We start from the raw sequence: 16,952 nt of genomic DNA, 5'->3' as shown, positions 1-16,952 counted from the left end.
CAGGAATTAGATGATTTTTAAAACGTAACCAAAATGAACTGTGTCTAAAATAATTTTCTCTTTACTAAACTTACCAAATATCTGACTGAATTGACAAATTAGATAAAAGATAATTGTGGGGCCTCAGGTAAGAAGTTCTAAACTACTCTCTGGGAAAATCCCAACAGGCAGTTTATAAATCCCACCTCTACTGTCTCTCAGAATCTTGGCATTCTTACTGTTCATGTGGCTTAATCCTTTACTTTTCTCATATCTATAATAAAACATTCTGAGAATTTTTTAATACATCCAAACATATTATTTGTACTTTACTAAACCATATCACATTCTGACAGTTAATTATTTCTATTTTTCAAATTTTCGTATTGTTTCTTTAGTAGAAAGATGTCTTGCTCCACGGTATGCAATAGAAATGCAAGATGGCTGTGAACCAATCTGTTTGAAAATATTCAAGAATAATATACACTTACCTTTTAACTATGTGGAAGCTGTAGTTAGCAAAAAGTACAAATAGCTCTGAAAAATTATTTTACCAACTTCCAGTTCTCCCTCCTCCTAAGCATAACCATTGAGCATTAAAGTTAAATGATTTCCGTTTAGCTTGAGTTCTTTTTCCTAACCGAGAGTGAGGCTGCTAAAAAAACAAATATTTAAAATGGAAAGGGTAGATAGTGCTCTATTTCTTGTTAGGAGGGTGAAGGACAGAAACAATAATAAAAATAAGAACAAACAGGGTGAACTAAAAATCATACTTTTTCATAAAGAAAACGTTAAGTGTAGCTAAATTGCTGAAAGTCAAATACAACCAGAAAATCTTAAAAGCAGCCAAAGAAAAAAAAATATCACATTTAGGGGAACAGTAATGAGAATGACAGTTAACTTCTTGATGTCAGGCAGAAGACAATGGAATAACAAATCTTTAAGATGCTAATAAATAAATAAATAAATAAATAAATAAATAAATAAAAATTATCAACCTAGAATTCTAATCCACCAAAATATGCTTAAAAAATGAGAGTAAAATGCATTTTCAGATAAATAAAATTTGATTGTCACCAGGAGATTTGCACTATAAGAAATGTTAAAATAAGTTTTTAAGTGAAAGAGAATCAACATCAGATGGAAACCTAGATCTATAGAAAGGAATGAAAACTCCTGGGAATGGTAAATATAGGGGTAAATATAAAAGATTATTTCTTCTTGTCATCATTTTTTAAAACAGAAATTTTTTGTTTAAAGCAAATATAACAATATAATAATATAACAAGTATGATAAATAATATTCTAATAAATATAATATATTATAGGGTCTATAACAACTATAGGAGTGAAATATATAAAACAGTGAGTAAATGGAATTATGTTGCTCTGTTTATACATAAAGTGGTGGAATAGTAATTTAAGGTAAACTGGTAAGTTCAAAATCTAATCCCACTAAAATCATAAAACAAAAAATTATAGCCAAAAAAATTACCAATTGAGAAAATAAAAATGAAATAAAAAAAGCTCAATTAACTCAAAAAGATAAATAAATACAAATGAACAGAAGGGTCAGATAGTAAACAAATAACATACTGGTAGACTTAAACCCAACTGTAAGTTACTTGGAGCTCATGGATGAGTTTCTTGGGTGTGTAAATTGATGTTTTAAATTAATGTCTATGAGTTCTTGGATACGTAAGTTGATGTTTTTGACCAAATCTAGGAAGTTTTTGGCCACTTCAAAACATATATTTTCTTACCCTTTATCTCCTCTTCTTCTGGGCCCCTGTAATGCATGTGTTGGTACACCTGGTATTCCACAGGCCTCTGAGGAATCTTTAAGGCCAAAAAACATACCAAAGATGAAGCAGCCAAGAGTATTAGGTCAAAGAAAATATTTTCAGTTGTTGCTTTATCTCTGATCAACTTGCTAATTAAAATGAAACACATCATCACACAGGAAATGAGAAGAAACACTTCCCTAATCCCTTCAAGAGTTCCCTAGGAGACATCCACCGCTGCCTCAGCTCATCTTCTGTCTTTTTAAATGATTCTTGATCAAACACTGATACGCTAAAACTACTGCATGATATAGCATTTGTTATTTTTATATGTAATTTTATAGATCAGCTTTGCATCTGTAACTGCTCTGAGAATATTTGCCAAGTTGTTTGAGAAAGAAATGGATATGCTGTGATTATTCAAGCAGGTAGAGAAAACTGGGAGTGAAAACTAAACTTGGTCCAAATTAGATAGAATTACATCTTATTGTGTTGCAAAATAAAATAAAATCGAGGCGGAGAAATTGGAATCCTGGAATGTTGTCAGTGGAATGCAAAATGCAGCTACTGTGGAAGCCAGCATGGCAGTTCCTCAAAAAATTAAAACTGGAACTACCATAGGATCCAGAAATTCTCACTGCTGCGTATTTATCTGAAATAATTGAAATGGGGATCTTGAAAAGATCTTAGCACTTCCTCGTTCAATATAGCAATATTCACGACAGGCCAGACGTAGGGAAAACCTAAATGTCCTTTGACAGATTAATGGATAAAGAAAAAGTGGTATAGATATACAATGGAATATTATTCAGCTTTTAAAAAGAAGGAAATCCTGCAAAATAGATAACATGGATGAACGTGAAGGACATTATGCTGGGTGAAATAAGCCAGTCACAGACAAAAACTGCATGATTTCACTGGTATGAATTATTTAAAATAAACTCACAGAAGCAAAGAATAGAATGGTGCTTTCCAGGGACTGGTTGGAGGAGAAAATGAGGACTTGCTGATAGATGTGTATAAAATTTCAGTTATGCAAGATAATTAAGTTCTAGAGATTTGATGTACAATGTTGTCCCTCTAGATAAGAGTGTACTTGCATTGTACAGTTAAAAGGGCAGATTTCGTGTTACGTGTTCTTACCACAATACAAATAAGCCTAGGACAGAAAAAAAATCCATAAAATTGTTCTGTTAAATAAATAAAATATAAAAGATCCCCCCAAATAAAAACCTAAAAGTATATCACTGTTCATTAATTTTGAGGTCTTTGAATGTTTTTGCTTGATTAATAATCTTAGTCAATTCCCAAGAGAAGGTTGGTCAAAATCAGGATATAGTTCCTTTGCCTCTTATATAAATCATTAAATATAATACTGCAAAATGCTCTTCAGAAGAACTGAAAGAATAAATAGAGAAACATTATTGTTGTTTCAGATTTAGATAGTTTAAGAAGGAACAATAAATACTTACACTGCTATGGTTATGAGAAGCATGTAACTTGACTTGACTGTCAAAAGACCGGCATAGCACACCCAAATATTAGTTGTGAAATGCATGATAAATAGGGAACCTGCATCGGCCACCGAGAAGATGCCCAGGGCCAGCTACCCCAGAAGGTCCCAGTTGACTTTCACGTGGACCACGGTGAACGCTGCCAGAGCGCCTGACAACAAAGGAATCGAAGTGTATGACATTGTGCTATTCTGTGCATGATGGTGTAGCACACTGTGTGTTCAAATCCACCTGTGTAACCTCTGAGACACTTCTAGGCTATGGAGAAAGGTATCGATTTACTGTGACCTTTAATTGAATGAAAAAATCACTTGCTCCAGCTCTGTGAATTGTACATATCTTGTTTTCTTAAAGTTTGAAATAGACCCACTGAGATGGGGTTTCCATAAATCATAGACTGGAAAGCACTCAGAGAGGCCATTTTTCTCTCCTCTTCCCTTTGCAGAAGATAAAACTCCGGCTCAGAAAGAGGATTTTTTTTTTTTTTAAATAAGAAAGACTATTGCAATGGAGAGAACGCTCCCATCACTGAAATCTGCAAGTGTCTTAAAATCAAACAGTAAAAGGGTTTTCTTTTATAGGATAATCCTTTGCTATAGAACAAGTAGAGATGAGTAGGAACTTTGGAGGGGCAGCTGGACAAACAAGGGGAGATGACCAATGGAATCAGGCAGGAGAGTGTCCTGCTGTGGTCAGCTAATTCCCAGGAGAAGCTGATCAGTCGGGGCATGGTCTACATGAATAATTTTTTCTCTGTGTGTATTTGCTCAGGGTTGGGGCAAGCAGAGTGTAGGGGCCTGTTGGAAAGAGAGGAGCTGATTAATGTTTGATCAAGACAATACAGAAGGCAAGAAATGGGCAACTGAGATCCCTCAGCGATGAAGTGAAGTGCCAGTTCTTCAACTTGAATGCCAGCCTTTTCTCCCACACTCTCTCCATGCCACGTGACTGATGCTTGAGCAAGAATGGCCTCTCTTTGCCCCTCCCTCCCTCCCTCCTTCTCTCCCTCCCTCCCTCCTTTCCTTCCTTCCTTCCTTCCTTCCTTCCTTCCTTCCTTCCTTCCTTCCTTCCTTCCTTCCTTCCTTCCTTCCTTCTTTCCTTCTTTCCTTCCTTCCTTCCTTGCTTGCTTGCTTCTGAGTTATGTTTGCCTGTTTATTTGGATACACTGTTTTTAATAGGTACTCCTTCCTGCCTGCCTTTCTTCCTTCCTTCCTTCCTTCCTTCCTTCCTTCCTTCTGTGATTCATGCATCAAGCACTTTTGAGCTTCTCTGTGGGAAAATATGGTGGTAAACGTTGACTCCTCATTCTCGAAAATAATACAACCTGGTAGGGAAATTTGAAAAATAAACTTATAGTTTTAATGGAGTGCAATAAGGATTGTAAAAGCTCTGACCTTAATACAAATCTAACCTAACTCTAACCCAGTGGCTCTATTTACAGACATCTTTGGCTGTCATGGCTGGTGGAGGAGGGGTGTGCTCATGGGATCTAGTGGATTAGAGGCCAGTAATGCTACTGAACATCCTACAATACACAGAACAGCCCCCCGTCAGCAGAATTACCCTGCCCAAAATGTCAGTTTTGCTGAGGATGAGAAACTCTGCCTGACCCAACAAACCAAGTGCTTGAGAGCATGTGCAGCCATAAGACACCTCCCTGAGAGAAATTTGTTTCATAACGCGCATTACTTGGATGTCCTTATAATGTGTTCCTACAATGTGCTGTGAACTAGGTAGTTAATTATCAGGTTTCTTAGTACCCTCAGCTTTCTTCCCTAATGGCATGGTTTAATATACGTGAGGCCTTAGGTCAATCCTGCGTCACCTGGTTTTGCCAAAAAATCTGACACTAATTGGGGACCTTGCTATCCCAAGGAGGCTAGGGACTATTTGTGTTTAAAGAGCTTTTAAAGAACGACTTTTATGAAAAGTTTACCTTTTCTACACATGCCCTAAGTAAGGGCACATTATCTGAAGAGAAGAAAACTTTATCCCTTCTCCCCAGGAGCAAGTTCTTACAGAGGAAATAATGAGTATAAGGTGAACCAAATCCTAGAATAGTTTTCTCGGAGTCAAACTGGAATTTTCAGAAAGCACGTGAGAGGAATATTAGCTCAACAATAGACCCCAGAAGGTTCAATAAACATGTGGGTTTGGAACACCCCAGCTTCACAAATAAATATCTTCAAAGTCATATTTGATGTGGAAGCTCTGTTATGTCGGAGCATTGTTGGGTTCACTTCAAAGACGGCTCCAGGCTCCGGGCTCCGGGCTGTGGGCTCCAGGCTCCAGGCTCCAGGCTCCGGACTCCAGGCTCCGGACTGTGGGCTGTGGGCTCCAGGCTATGGGCTCTGGCCTTCAATTCCAGAGCATTAACTCTTGCACCAGCCCCCTTCCCTCCCCCTTAGCACCTCACTCCCTTTGGAAAAGTGCTTCAAATATCACGAGACGTGTTCCGGGGAAAAGGAGGAGGGCATGGACAAGTATCTGAAAGCCCCCCAAACTACTGTCGCTGCTCAGCGGGGAGGGAGGTGTTGCCAAAACAGAAAGCCCAGGAGGGCCTGATGGGTGGAATCTAGCAGCGGCAGCTGGGAATCATCCATCCCCCAGAGATGAGGCTTCTCTGGATTGCTCAGTCTCCTTGCCTCTTTCCTACTGGACAAAACACACTATCAGAATCCATCTGTAGGCAAATAGGAAGAAACAGACACTTATCAGCCAACTCAAGGAAAAGCAATAAATACCTAGGTACACACACAGGTCCTTTTAAAGGGCCTGCCTCTCCCACCTTGTCACACCTCGCCCTTCGCCTTTGGGTAATGCTCTGTCATCTGCTGCCATTTTCACTGAAACCAAGGCTTACTATTTGTTAAGGGCTACTGTGTCCCTGGTTCTTACTAATGACAATTACATGAAAGTGTGATATGCATGAAAGGCCAGAGAAAAAATTATACAGTATAATACAATTACTTAGCTGTGGAGAGGAGAGAGAACGGAAGGATACAAGAATCCGGTTGGAATTTAGCATTATTCTAGTAGACATTTGGTTGTAGTCAGGGATGGAGAAGCTGGGTGTGAAAAATTTAATCAGAAGGCAACAAACTTTGGCAAATCTCCACATGTATAGTTCAGGAAAGAAGCAAATCTTTAAGTTATTGCCATTGGGATTCTTGAAATAATAAGATAGCTCCTAGAACAGTAGCTTTCAAACTTCTTTAAATATAGCCTGAGAAATAAACATATTCTGTAGGTCAGTCAGTACATATATATGTGCGTGTAAACAGAATTTTCACAAAACAGAACTTATCTTTATAAGCGGATACACTCTTTATTCTGTTCTATTCTTTAATTTAAACATCAGTCAGAAATCTACTACATTGATTTCAAGATCTATATTCTGTAAAGGGCCAGACAGTTAATATTTTAACCTCGTGAGTCACATATTCTTTGCTTGTTTTTGTTAGGTTGTTTGGCTGGATTTAATATTTTACAACCCTTATCATATATATATATTTTTTCCCCTATACAATCTCTTAAAAATGTAAAAACCACTAGCTGTGATAGCCCATGGGCCATCGTTGGCCCACATACATATTAATGGTTTGCAAACCACGGTTTGAAGGCTAGAGTTACTGAGAGCCTAGAGAGAGTAAAAAGTTTTCACTGTTTAACCAGGTTTGGCCCCTGGGGCACCAATTTGCAGTTCACGTTCTCAGGGATGGGTGAGACTTTATTTTCCAGGTAAAGCTATATCAACTTTCTATTATATTCATTGCTGCTTTTAAATTTTGTGACAAAAGCTCTTTTTCTTTTCAAAGCATTTGTCATTGAAATCGTCATCCCAAAACACGATCGAGAGAATACATTTTCTGGTTTTATCATAGGATAAAACCGTGTATATTTACCCCCAAACGTCGCAAGGGCTTCTACTGCTCCGTTGTCTATTGGGGAACTCTGGGATGGTGCCTTGTATTCCCACAGGGTTTGAACATTGCTCAAAACCTGGTTATAACCTGCTGTGGAAAGAGCCCACCACAGGGACCAGTAAAAAAGACGCTTTGAGGAGTAGCACTCTTTCAGGTCTTGGAACCACTGCATGAAAACTCTCAAAGCCACATTTTCTGGCTTCGGGCCACTCCACTGGCCATCATCCAGCTTCCCCAAAGTGGTGAGTGTCTCTGAAGTGGGCTTCTCCTCGTCACAGCCTGATGTTCTGCCCTCATGAGGTTCCTCTATCACTGCTTCCGTGCTCGATGGCTTCTGTACTTCTTTGCTGGGTTTTGCGTGAAAAAACATGCTTTTCTTGGGCATCGGTAGACAAAGTGAGAAAAGGAAGGCCATGGAGACAGAGACCAGGGATATGACATTGAGGTAAAAGTACGATATTTTGGCCAGCGACACCAAGAGCTGGGCCAGCACTGAGGCCATCGTGCGGGCCACCAGCGTGATGCCCCTGCAGTAGCCGCTTACTTCTTAATAGTGCTCGGGGCTGACCACGCTGTATAAGTAGGCGGAGTAGGCCACCTCGGTGACGAAGGCCAAACCGTAGAAGAATTCCACAACCTGCGTGGTTCTCACTCCTTGGCCAAACAGGAGCAGCAGCGAGGTAATGATGAAGCTGATCGCTTCTAAGACGATGACTGGCTCGTAGCAGACATAGTCGGTGAGGATAAAGACGGGGAGCAGCAGCACCAGGTAAGAGTATGTCCACACTGGAAAGGTGTCGTTTGTGAGCTGCAACATTAAACGGGGACAGTGTGAGGACAAAAACACCAGGAAGTGAAAGGTACCCCCGGTTTCTGACATATACATTATCCAGGCGACAGGTGTCAATCCCTGGACACGTCGTTGGGCTCGTTCCAAAGTTGGCACTGTTTGAGACTTCACATGGATTTCTGATAAGACAATGAAAGCGATGAGGAGCCAAAATTCAAGGAAACAAACTGCAGAGGTGACCGATGTGGATTCATTCTCCCGAGTATAAGGAAAATTCGGCTATTGCTCTCAGTTCTCTGCTTCTTGCATCTTTAAGTTGTCATTTGATCTGCATAAGCGATTGAGGCTGGGAAAAGGGCCATAACGCACAGTCAGCTTCCACAATTAACAGCATGTCCGGGGCAAATCAGGGCTGCTTAGCGACCATTGCCCGCGAGCCCTTAGTAAAATAGGCTACTCTTCTTCAAAGTCAGAACCGTAAGGCTAAAAAGGATGTCTAGGACCAGAAGAGCTTGACCATCGTCACCTTTGATCCACATGAGTAGGTCAAAGTGCAGACCATCGAGATACCATCTGGGCGAACAGGCAAATACCAGATTCATCCGGAAGGCTGGTCGAAAAATAGACATTTAAATCAAATGGATCTGAGCAACCTAAGTGCCCATCAATAGACGACTGGATAAAGACGAGGTGGTACATATATACAATGGAATTTTACTCGGCCATAAAAAAATAAAATGTTACCGTTTGCAACAACATGGAAAGACATGGAAGGTATTATGCTAAGTGAAATAAGTCAGACAAAGACAAACACCGTATGATTTTACTTATATGTGGAATCTAAGGAACAAAATAAATGAACAAACAAAACATAAACAGACTCAAAGACACAAAGAGAACAAACTGGTGAGTGCCGGATGGGAGGGGTAGTTGCGGGAGCTGGATGAAAATGTGAAGGGATTAAGAAGTACAGATTGGTAGTTACGAATTAAGAAGTACAGATTGGTAGTTACAGATTGGTAGTCATGGGGATGTAAAGTATAGCCTAGGGAATATAGTCAGTATTACTGTAATAACTATGTCTTGTGCCAGGTGGGTGCTTGACTAAAAGGGGAGATCACTTTATAAATTATATACATGTTTAACCACTATGCTGGACACCTGAAATTAATAGAATCTTGAATGTCAAATCTCATAGAAAAATTTTAAAAATGTAAAGTTGGAAAATCAATCAATCAATCAATTTGAATGAAGCCTGAGAATTTACATTTCTGACAAGTTCCCAGGTGGTGTCCACACCCCGGTCCACGAAGCACACCTTGAAAACCATCGACTAGCAGGCTTCATAGGGTTAGACTCTTCGACCTGACTGAAAGTTAAAAACAGCCTTAATATTTATGAACAAAGAGGGGGAAATCTTCAGAGGATTTTCCACATGCTTTTTCAGTAACTTTTCCTTCTGCGACTCATAGTATCCTTTCAGATTTGTATTCGTAACCAGAGACGACTTTATTTCAGGTTCATAATCATAAGCAATACAGTCTTAGAGTATTATTTTTGTACAATTGAACGATTATATAAAGTAAGGTTGTGTTTCATCCACGTCACTTTTGTTGCGGCAAAGAGTTTACCTTTTTATATGATGAATACATGAAAATCATCAAGGTCCACTTGCTCGTATTTGAGATTGTAAGAAGTGTCGATAGTTTGCCCTACTCGGCACTTCAGGCGTTGGTTCTAAAAAGACTTAAGTCTGAGTTAAGCATGTTAGTTAACTTACCACACTGAGACTTATATTTTTATCTGGTCCTGTTAGATAAGGTGCGATAAATGGCTCTGATGGTTTCATCATTGAGAAAAATCCAAAGAAGCAGAGGATTACTGTGGGGAAAACCCAGCAATGGCTGGGTGAAGTCCTACAATAATTTATGGGTGGTTCAACTGTTGCAGGAAAGAAAAAAAAAAAGAAAGAAAGAAAGTGTGTAAGAAGACGGCTCATCAATCCCACTGATTTCTTTTTCTAAAACTTGCATTCTCTTCCTCTTGTTCCTTCTGTCCTTCAGTCTAAAAATGGGGAAAAAAATGATTGTGAAAATATATCTCGGGTAAAAGAGTCTTCTTTTAGGATTTTTGGTGGAAGAAAAAATCAGTGATTACTTAAAAACACCATAGTAGGGGTTAAGTCTCATCTTGGGTGAAATGGTGGGGTCACTGAAGAGAAAGTCCTCTTGAGCATTGCTTAGGTAAGTCAGTCACGTTCACCATTAGTCTTTTAGAGTAGAAAAATATCAGGGAGTCTCACCTACAGCATAAATCTTGGGCAGAAGATAAGATTGGTGGAATTTAAATAAGTTTCGAAGACACAATTGCTAAGCAAACATTTGCTTCACCCCCGCCCCCATCCTAAACCTATTAACATGTAGGTATTGTTATGTGTTAATTACCTATTGATGAACTGGAAATGCATTTCAATGAGTATTTTATAATGGTGAATAAAATAGCTTTTGGAGAGTAAAGATTTATAAAGCAGATAAACCCCTTGCTTTTTCAAATGATCAAAATCAAAGTGAACATTGATTGAACATAAAAAGCCTCAATTAATTTGAACTGTCATCTACCCAGGTGGTTTGTTTTTAATACCTATTTTCAGAAGAAGAATTACATGACATCTAGACGATATCACATCATAGATGAAATTAAAGCACAACACTTGGAAGTCTTTTTCTGAGTTGATATTTAACTTCGATTTCATTCTTATTTTTTCCCATTTATGTTGCTAATATGAGAACTTATGTTCAGGATGATAAACTTTCAGGCTGGCTGACTAAAGGGAAGCCAAAGACACCCTTTAGAAAGGCAATCAACAGCTTCTGGAAAAATCTCACTTACTCAGTTAGAGAAGCTTCTTCCCGGAAGCTTCCTGGCCCTCTTGCTTCTTACAGCCCTGGCAAGACATTATGGCATGACAGTCAAGGGCAGTCAATCGGCTACAAATTTTTCTTTGCTACTTATAAGCATGTGACCTTGGGCAAGCTACCGGACCCCTCTGGCAAATCAGATTTATCATCTGTAAGACAGGTATGATAATATTTACCTCACGTAGGAGGTAGTTTGGGAACAATAAACAAGGATTTCCTGGTGAGAAGAACGTGAACTTTGTAGTCAAGCAAATTCAGATTTCGAATCCCTTTCAAGTCATGTGACTCCGGACACATTTCTTAATGTGCTGGGACCTCAATTTCCCTCACTTGCACAGGCACATTAATAATGCTCATCACAAAGTGATGGAAACATCCTGGCAGGATGCCATCATTGCTGCAGGTGCTTAACATGGGTTAGCTTCTCGCTTCTAACCCGGGAATCCACAACCAGCTTCCAGGGCAACGAATCGGGGAAATGTTGGCATTCGCTGCCGCTGCTCTGGTTTCTGTTGGAGTGAGGAATGCTGAAGCCACAGGAGGGTTCTAGAACCTGGGACAATTGGGGTTTGAGTGAGTTTCAGCAAGTGAGATTGCTGTTCACAGCAGGATGAATCTTGCTGGCCGTTAAAAGAAAAAACCAGGACAGATTTCTATTCCTCAGAAAGAATCCCCTGTGTACTTTATAAAAATTCAAAAATTCTCACTGTTGGATCCATTTCAGTTTGTGAAAGTTTCATAGAGTGATAATTCTTAGGATTCTAATGATAAAATGCAGAGTCGAAACAGTTTCTAACAGAGGGTGTAGCAAGAAAACCCTAAGTCCTCCTCCTGAATCGATGCCCCAGGTACTGGTGAGGATGAAGAGTCACTCAGCATTTCTGAGACCAGGCACTTTGGTTCCAAAGACAGCATGGATTCAGGTTTTTTGTGTCGGAAATAACCTCCGATTCCCCCCTAATGTTGGCAGCTAGTTTGTAAAAGCAGAATCTTGAACTCAAAAGGACTAGATTGGTAGGTTTAACTAGATTATGGAATCCATCGCCACCACCGGAAAGAGTCGCGTTAAGAACCGGCTGCACCCAGTCCACTTGAAAGTCGACAGCTCTATTCCAGTTAGGTTCCAAGTTCGCCCCCTGCTGGTGTCTTTATTTATTGCAGAAACATGGTGTGCTTATATTATCTGCTAGTGTGCTGCCTGCACAGCTCTTCCAGGCGGATTGGCTTTCCTTGTCGCTTCTAGAAAACTAATGGCTCCTTAGGAAGAAGTTTGAAAACAGAGGAGTACAAGATCCCTTGATTATGTGGCCTGCTGGAATTGGAGGGAGTCAAGAACTCAACATGAAAGATGAAGACATGCCTTCTTAGAGCTCTTTTGCTAATTCCAAAGCAATTTTCTCTTTATTCTCTATGTGCTAACTCATCGTAATTCAGTATTGAAAGGTGGAGCTAGAACTGTAAAAAAAAAAAAAAGGCAAATACTGAATTTACAACCCCAAGTTATCCCAGTGGCATAATTTTTAATATTTCAGAAAGATGGGACTTTTTAGTTACTTTTTTGACTTGCTATTTCAAAGGTTATTGGAAAATCAGTTAAAATGTTACCAAGCAAATGCTCTCCCTTGCTCCTAATTATGGCAAAATGCACATTTCTAGCTGGGGGGTGGGGGGTGGGGTCGAAAGTGGTGGGCTTCTGTTTCAGAATATTGGTCTGTCCCAGCGTGGTTCCGGCCCCGGGGGCCTGCAGCCTGGGGCCCTGGCTGTTGTCAGACCTGGAGCACTGCCTGGGGTGGGTGGGCTTTTAATATTCTTCCCACTATTATTATGAGGTGGGCCATCGGCATTTTTTTTCCCTCTTGTACTTAACCATACTTAGCTGACCTTACTCAAATTCCTTAGCCTCTTTGAGTCCCACTGATTAAAAGAGCTGATTCTGGAATAGGTAAGATATTTGGAAATGTTGGAAATGGAGTAAATATATTTTGCATGTGGGAAGACAAATTTTGGGGCTGGAAGGTGGAGTATTGTGGGTTGAATTATGTCTCTCCCCCGCCAAATATGTTAAAGTCCTAACTCCCAGGACCTCAAAATGAGACTTATTTGGAAATAAGGTTGGTAGATAAAATTAATTAAGACGAAGTCACGCTGGAGCAGGGTGGGCCTTTAATCCAATATAAGTGAGATACTTAGTATAAAGAGAAGAGACACAGATACGAAGAAGCACAGCAAAAAGGTGGCCATGTGACAACAAAGGCAGAGATTGGAGTAATGCGTCTACAAACCAAGGAACGCCAAGTGTTCCTCGCGGAATCTAACAGAGGCGTAGGAAGATCTTCCTTTATAGGTTTCAGAGGCAGAATGGTCCCACTGACACCTCAGTTTTGGACTGCTAACCTTCAGACCTGTGAGACAATAAATTTCTGATGTTTTATCCCAGCTTGGTGGTATTTTGTTACTGCCACCCCAGGAAACTGATATAGATTCTGATACCCCTAATTTGAATTTCTGATAATTTGGACCAAATGTGTGATGCATTTCGTGTTAAAATTTTTTCTTTAATTACTTTAGCTTGGATTTCCGTGTATCTATACTTTTATTATTATTAAGTACAAATGGAACAGATGAATCTTTATTTACACATGGAATGAAATTTCCCAGTTTGTTTTCATAGCTACCCATAAATATCTTTAGCAAGGTAATGAATGTTGGTTACACCTCGTATGGTGGTTATTTAAAAACTTAGGTGTTCTCATAAAAGACCAAATGTTAATTTTTTAAAAAATGTAATGTTCTGTGAAATATAGAAATGATAAAGTGATGCCTTACCCTTTTAGATGACCGGATTTTCTAAGTGAATTGTAGTTTTCAAGTAAAAAATTGTACATTTCTTTACAGCTTAGTTATTACTGCACTTGTAAATTTATTTTGACAATACCCAGGTGAGTCAAATCACTCTTCGGGGCCTGGGTCTTCCTCTCCCATGGTTGGATACTCTTCCTCCAGCCACCTGCGGGCCATGCCCCATCATTGCATATATATTGTGCTCTAATGTCCTCTTTCAGAGAGGACTTCTTAGACCGCCCTGTCCAAAATGACCTTCTTCCCATCATCCTCTATTTCTTTACTTTGCTTTGTCACCACTGGTTATGCATTAATATGCTTAATTGGTTTTTGTCTAATTCTTCCTTCTAAAAAAAGTGTCATAAAAGAAAAGATTTTTATATCCATGTTGGTGTCTGCTATATTTTTAATTAGAAATTAACATTTTTTTGGATAAATGAACTCAATGAACATTTTTGGATAAATTAAATAATGCTATCAAAGTATAAAATATAAGACCGATTATTGTGCCAGTGAGGGTTCTCCAGAGAAACAGAATCAAAATCAGTTGCAAGTTAAGTGTGTGAAAATGGTAAAAACTAGTGTGTTTTATGAAATAGTTCTAACAGGGCCCAGATATTCTGAACACTATATGAATTTATAGAAACATTTCCACTTACATTGCTGGGTTTAAGGGTACAATATCTGACCCTTTCCAGTAATTGTTTAAATTAATGGTATTTTATTTTTACATACTCCGGTTATATTAGAGAATATTTTTATGGGCTTCAAGAAGTTTTCATTTAAATGTTACTAAGGTGATGGGCATTTATATTTATCTAAAGGCCTCACTGAAAAGGAATTCTACACCAGATTTGACCGTGATGAAGATAACTGCCTTGCGGAATACAGGCCACTTTTTAATTTTTCATCTCCAAATCTCACAGGAGTGCCTCCAGTGGGCAGACTGCCCCATATCCATACAGGGCAACGAATTCAGGCAAATGTCATCTCAGGCTTCTTCCTGCAGGAGGGAGGACTTGCGGTGGGGTGGAGGGGTTGGGGGGCGGGGGGATGGTATTGAGTTGCCAGCAGATAAGGAAGCAGAGGGCCTTTCAAAGATGTTTTCTACGTTAGGGACCTTATGATAAGGTTGATCTTCTGAGTGAACCCTCCCTTGCTGAGTCTCTCAGGGTTTTATCTTTTCTGGAAGCACAAGACCCCACATCCTCTACTGACCATGACGTTATGGGAGTGGGGAGTGGAAGGCTTTGTGTGTGTGTGTGTGTGTGTGTGCGCACATGCGTGTGGTCTTAGATATAAAAAAAAGCCTGCAAAGAAATGCAATGTATTAAAGAATTGATGTGTTAAATTCCTGGCTTCCAGGTATTCTCAACTGGAGCGACCCTGTTCACAGTGAGAGATGAAAGTGTTTCTATAAACACATTTACACTTACCTTGCTAGTAACAATCCATTAGTTCTCTGGTAATTTCACTTTGAAAGGAGGTTAGAGATAATGCTCACCGCGAAAGGTGATGCTCCCCAGCAAAGAGTGAGCAAACTTGGCTTTGAATGGGGCCAGGATGTTAGGAGGGAGGACCTTCCAGATTACCCCTTGTTGCTTGCCACCCACTCTACCTTTCACAAGGTGGGCCTTATCTGGAGACCATTTAGGTGGGTGGTCCTCTTCCTTGAGGTAAAGCAAATACTGATCTCACCTAGATCAACAAAGCTCTCACTTAAACAGTAGTGGCAATGACAGTTGGAAACCGAAGTACACGTCAAGAGCAATGATAACAATGAAAGAAAATCGCCAGTGGTTAAGTTGGGGGTGACTGTTTTCCATCTATCTCTGCTTCCCAGGAAGTAGGGGGCGGCTCTCCTATGCAGGGCGCTTCCAGGTTTTCTAAGTCTTTCTTTGCATAAGTGACTGATAAAACAGCTACCTCCCAAGTCCCCGAGGAGCCTGACCCGGGGTCAAGTACATTTTCTCCTGGCAGCCTACTCTCTTCTTCCATCCCCCATGTCTAGTCTGACCATGGATTTTTGCTCACCTCCAAGGTAGAACTTTTTTTTGTCTTTTATTCTCCATGCCTTTTATGGAACCCTCCTCCTCCTCCCCGCTACTTCGGCTGTCCTAGAGATATTGAAATTCCTCTGCCTTTTCTCACTTTGACCTGCTTTAGTACTCCTGCCCCCGTGAATTTGGCTTGAGAAAATAAAAAATAAACCTAATAGAAAAAACATAATCTCCCACCTGAGGGGAGAGGATGGAAGAGGACCTCAGCCTCCTTGGAGAGAGGAGCAGATGGATAGGAAAAGGTGCCAGGATCAGGCAAGAATATGGAGGAAGATGATTTTGAGGGGCAGGGAGATGAAAGTTAATCCCCCTAACTGATAAAGAGGACAATATGCTGCTAGGATTTTTCAGGTCCTTAAGTTCAAATAGCAGCTTCATCATTTTCTAGCTATGATCTCTGGCATTTACGAGTGGTCGTTGATATTTTCCCCGCTTCTCATCGATGCTCGAGACAATTATTCTCAACCCCTTGGGAGAAAATGACAATGTTAATTTCTTTGAAACTCATTTAACTAGGTCACTTTCTAGTGGTCGAGTTACTGATATCTACTGACCTCCTGATCTCTCTTCGTCTGTCATCACTGACCTGTAGGTCTAATGCCCACTTGACATCTCCACTTGAACGGCTCAAGGGGATTTCAAATGCCACACATTCAAACTTAGCCTGTGATCTTCTCACAAGCATAGTCCCTTTTCATTGTTCTCTATCAAGATTATGGTACCACCAGAAATCGAGAAATTCCCTCTCCTGTAATTATATTCAATTTATCCCCACATTCTATCAAGTTTACCTTCAATAATTCTCAGGTTCTCCTTTCTATTTTTACTTCCAATATCTTAGTGTTATTAGCACCATTGTCTTTAGTCTGGATAAATGCCAGCTAACTTTTTTCCACAAGTTCTCTGGCCCTCCTTCTCATTCTGTAGCCAGCATAATCTTTTTCACACGCAAAAATAATTAAAATTTTTTGCTTAAAAATCCTTTAATAGGTTCTCAATCTCCTCGCCATGTTCCATCCCCACCCCGCACCCACACACACAGTATGACCTTGAGCCGCTTACTCTTTTCTCCCATGTTGGATTTTTGCCACACTGATCATCTTTCAGGGCCTCGAGCACACTGTCTTCCTTCTGCCACAG

General features: G+C 39.9%; 1 protein-coding gene across 1 annotated transcript in view; it reads right to left on the bottom strand.

Annotated features, from left to right (window-relative positions):
• The window catches only part of LOC102878623 (thiamine transporter 2-like), a 26,252-nt gene extending 9,755 nt beyond the window's left edge, over nt 1–16,497 (bottom strand). Inside the window, 5 exon segments of the mRNA XM_025043193.1 lie at nt 3,236–3,428; nt 7,183–8,011; nt 9,774–9,934; nt 15,257–15,422; nt 16,399–16,497. Coding sequence (XP_024898961.1) covers nt 3,236–3,428; nt 7,183–8,011; nt 9,774–9,934; nt 15,257–15,422; nt 16,399–16,497 — 1,448 coding nt within the window.
• Nucleotides 16,498–16,952: the final 455 nt, after the last annotated feature.

The sequence above is a fragment of the Pteropus alecto genome, unplaced genomic scaffold (assembly GCF_000325575.1).
Source record: "Pteropus alecto unplaced genomic scaffold, ASM32557v1 scaffold110, whole genome shotgun sequence".
Lineage (NCBI taxonomy): Eukaryota > Metazoa > Chordata > Mammalia > Chiroptera > Pteropodidae > Pteropus > Pteropus alecto.
This window is presented reverse-complemented; position numbering and strand designations above follow the sequence as displayed.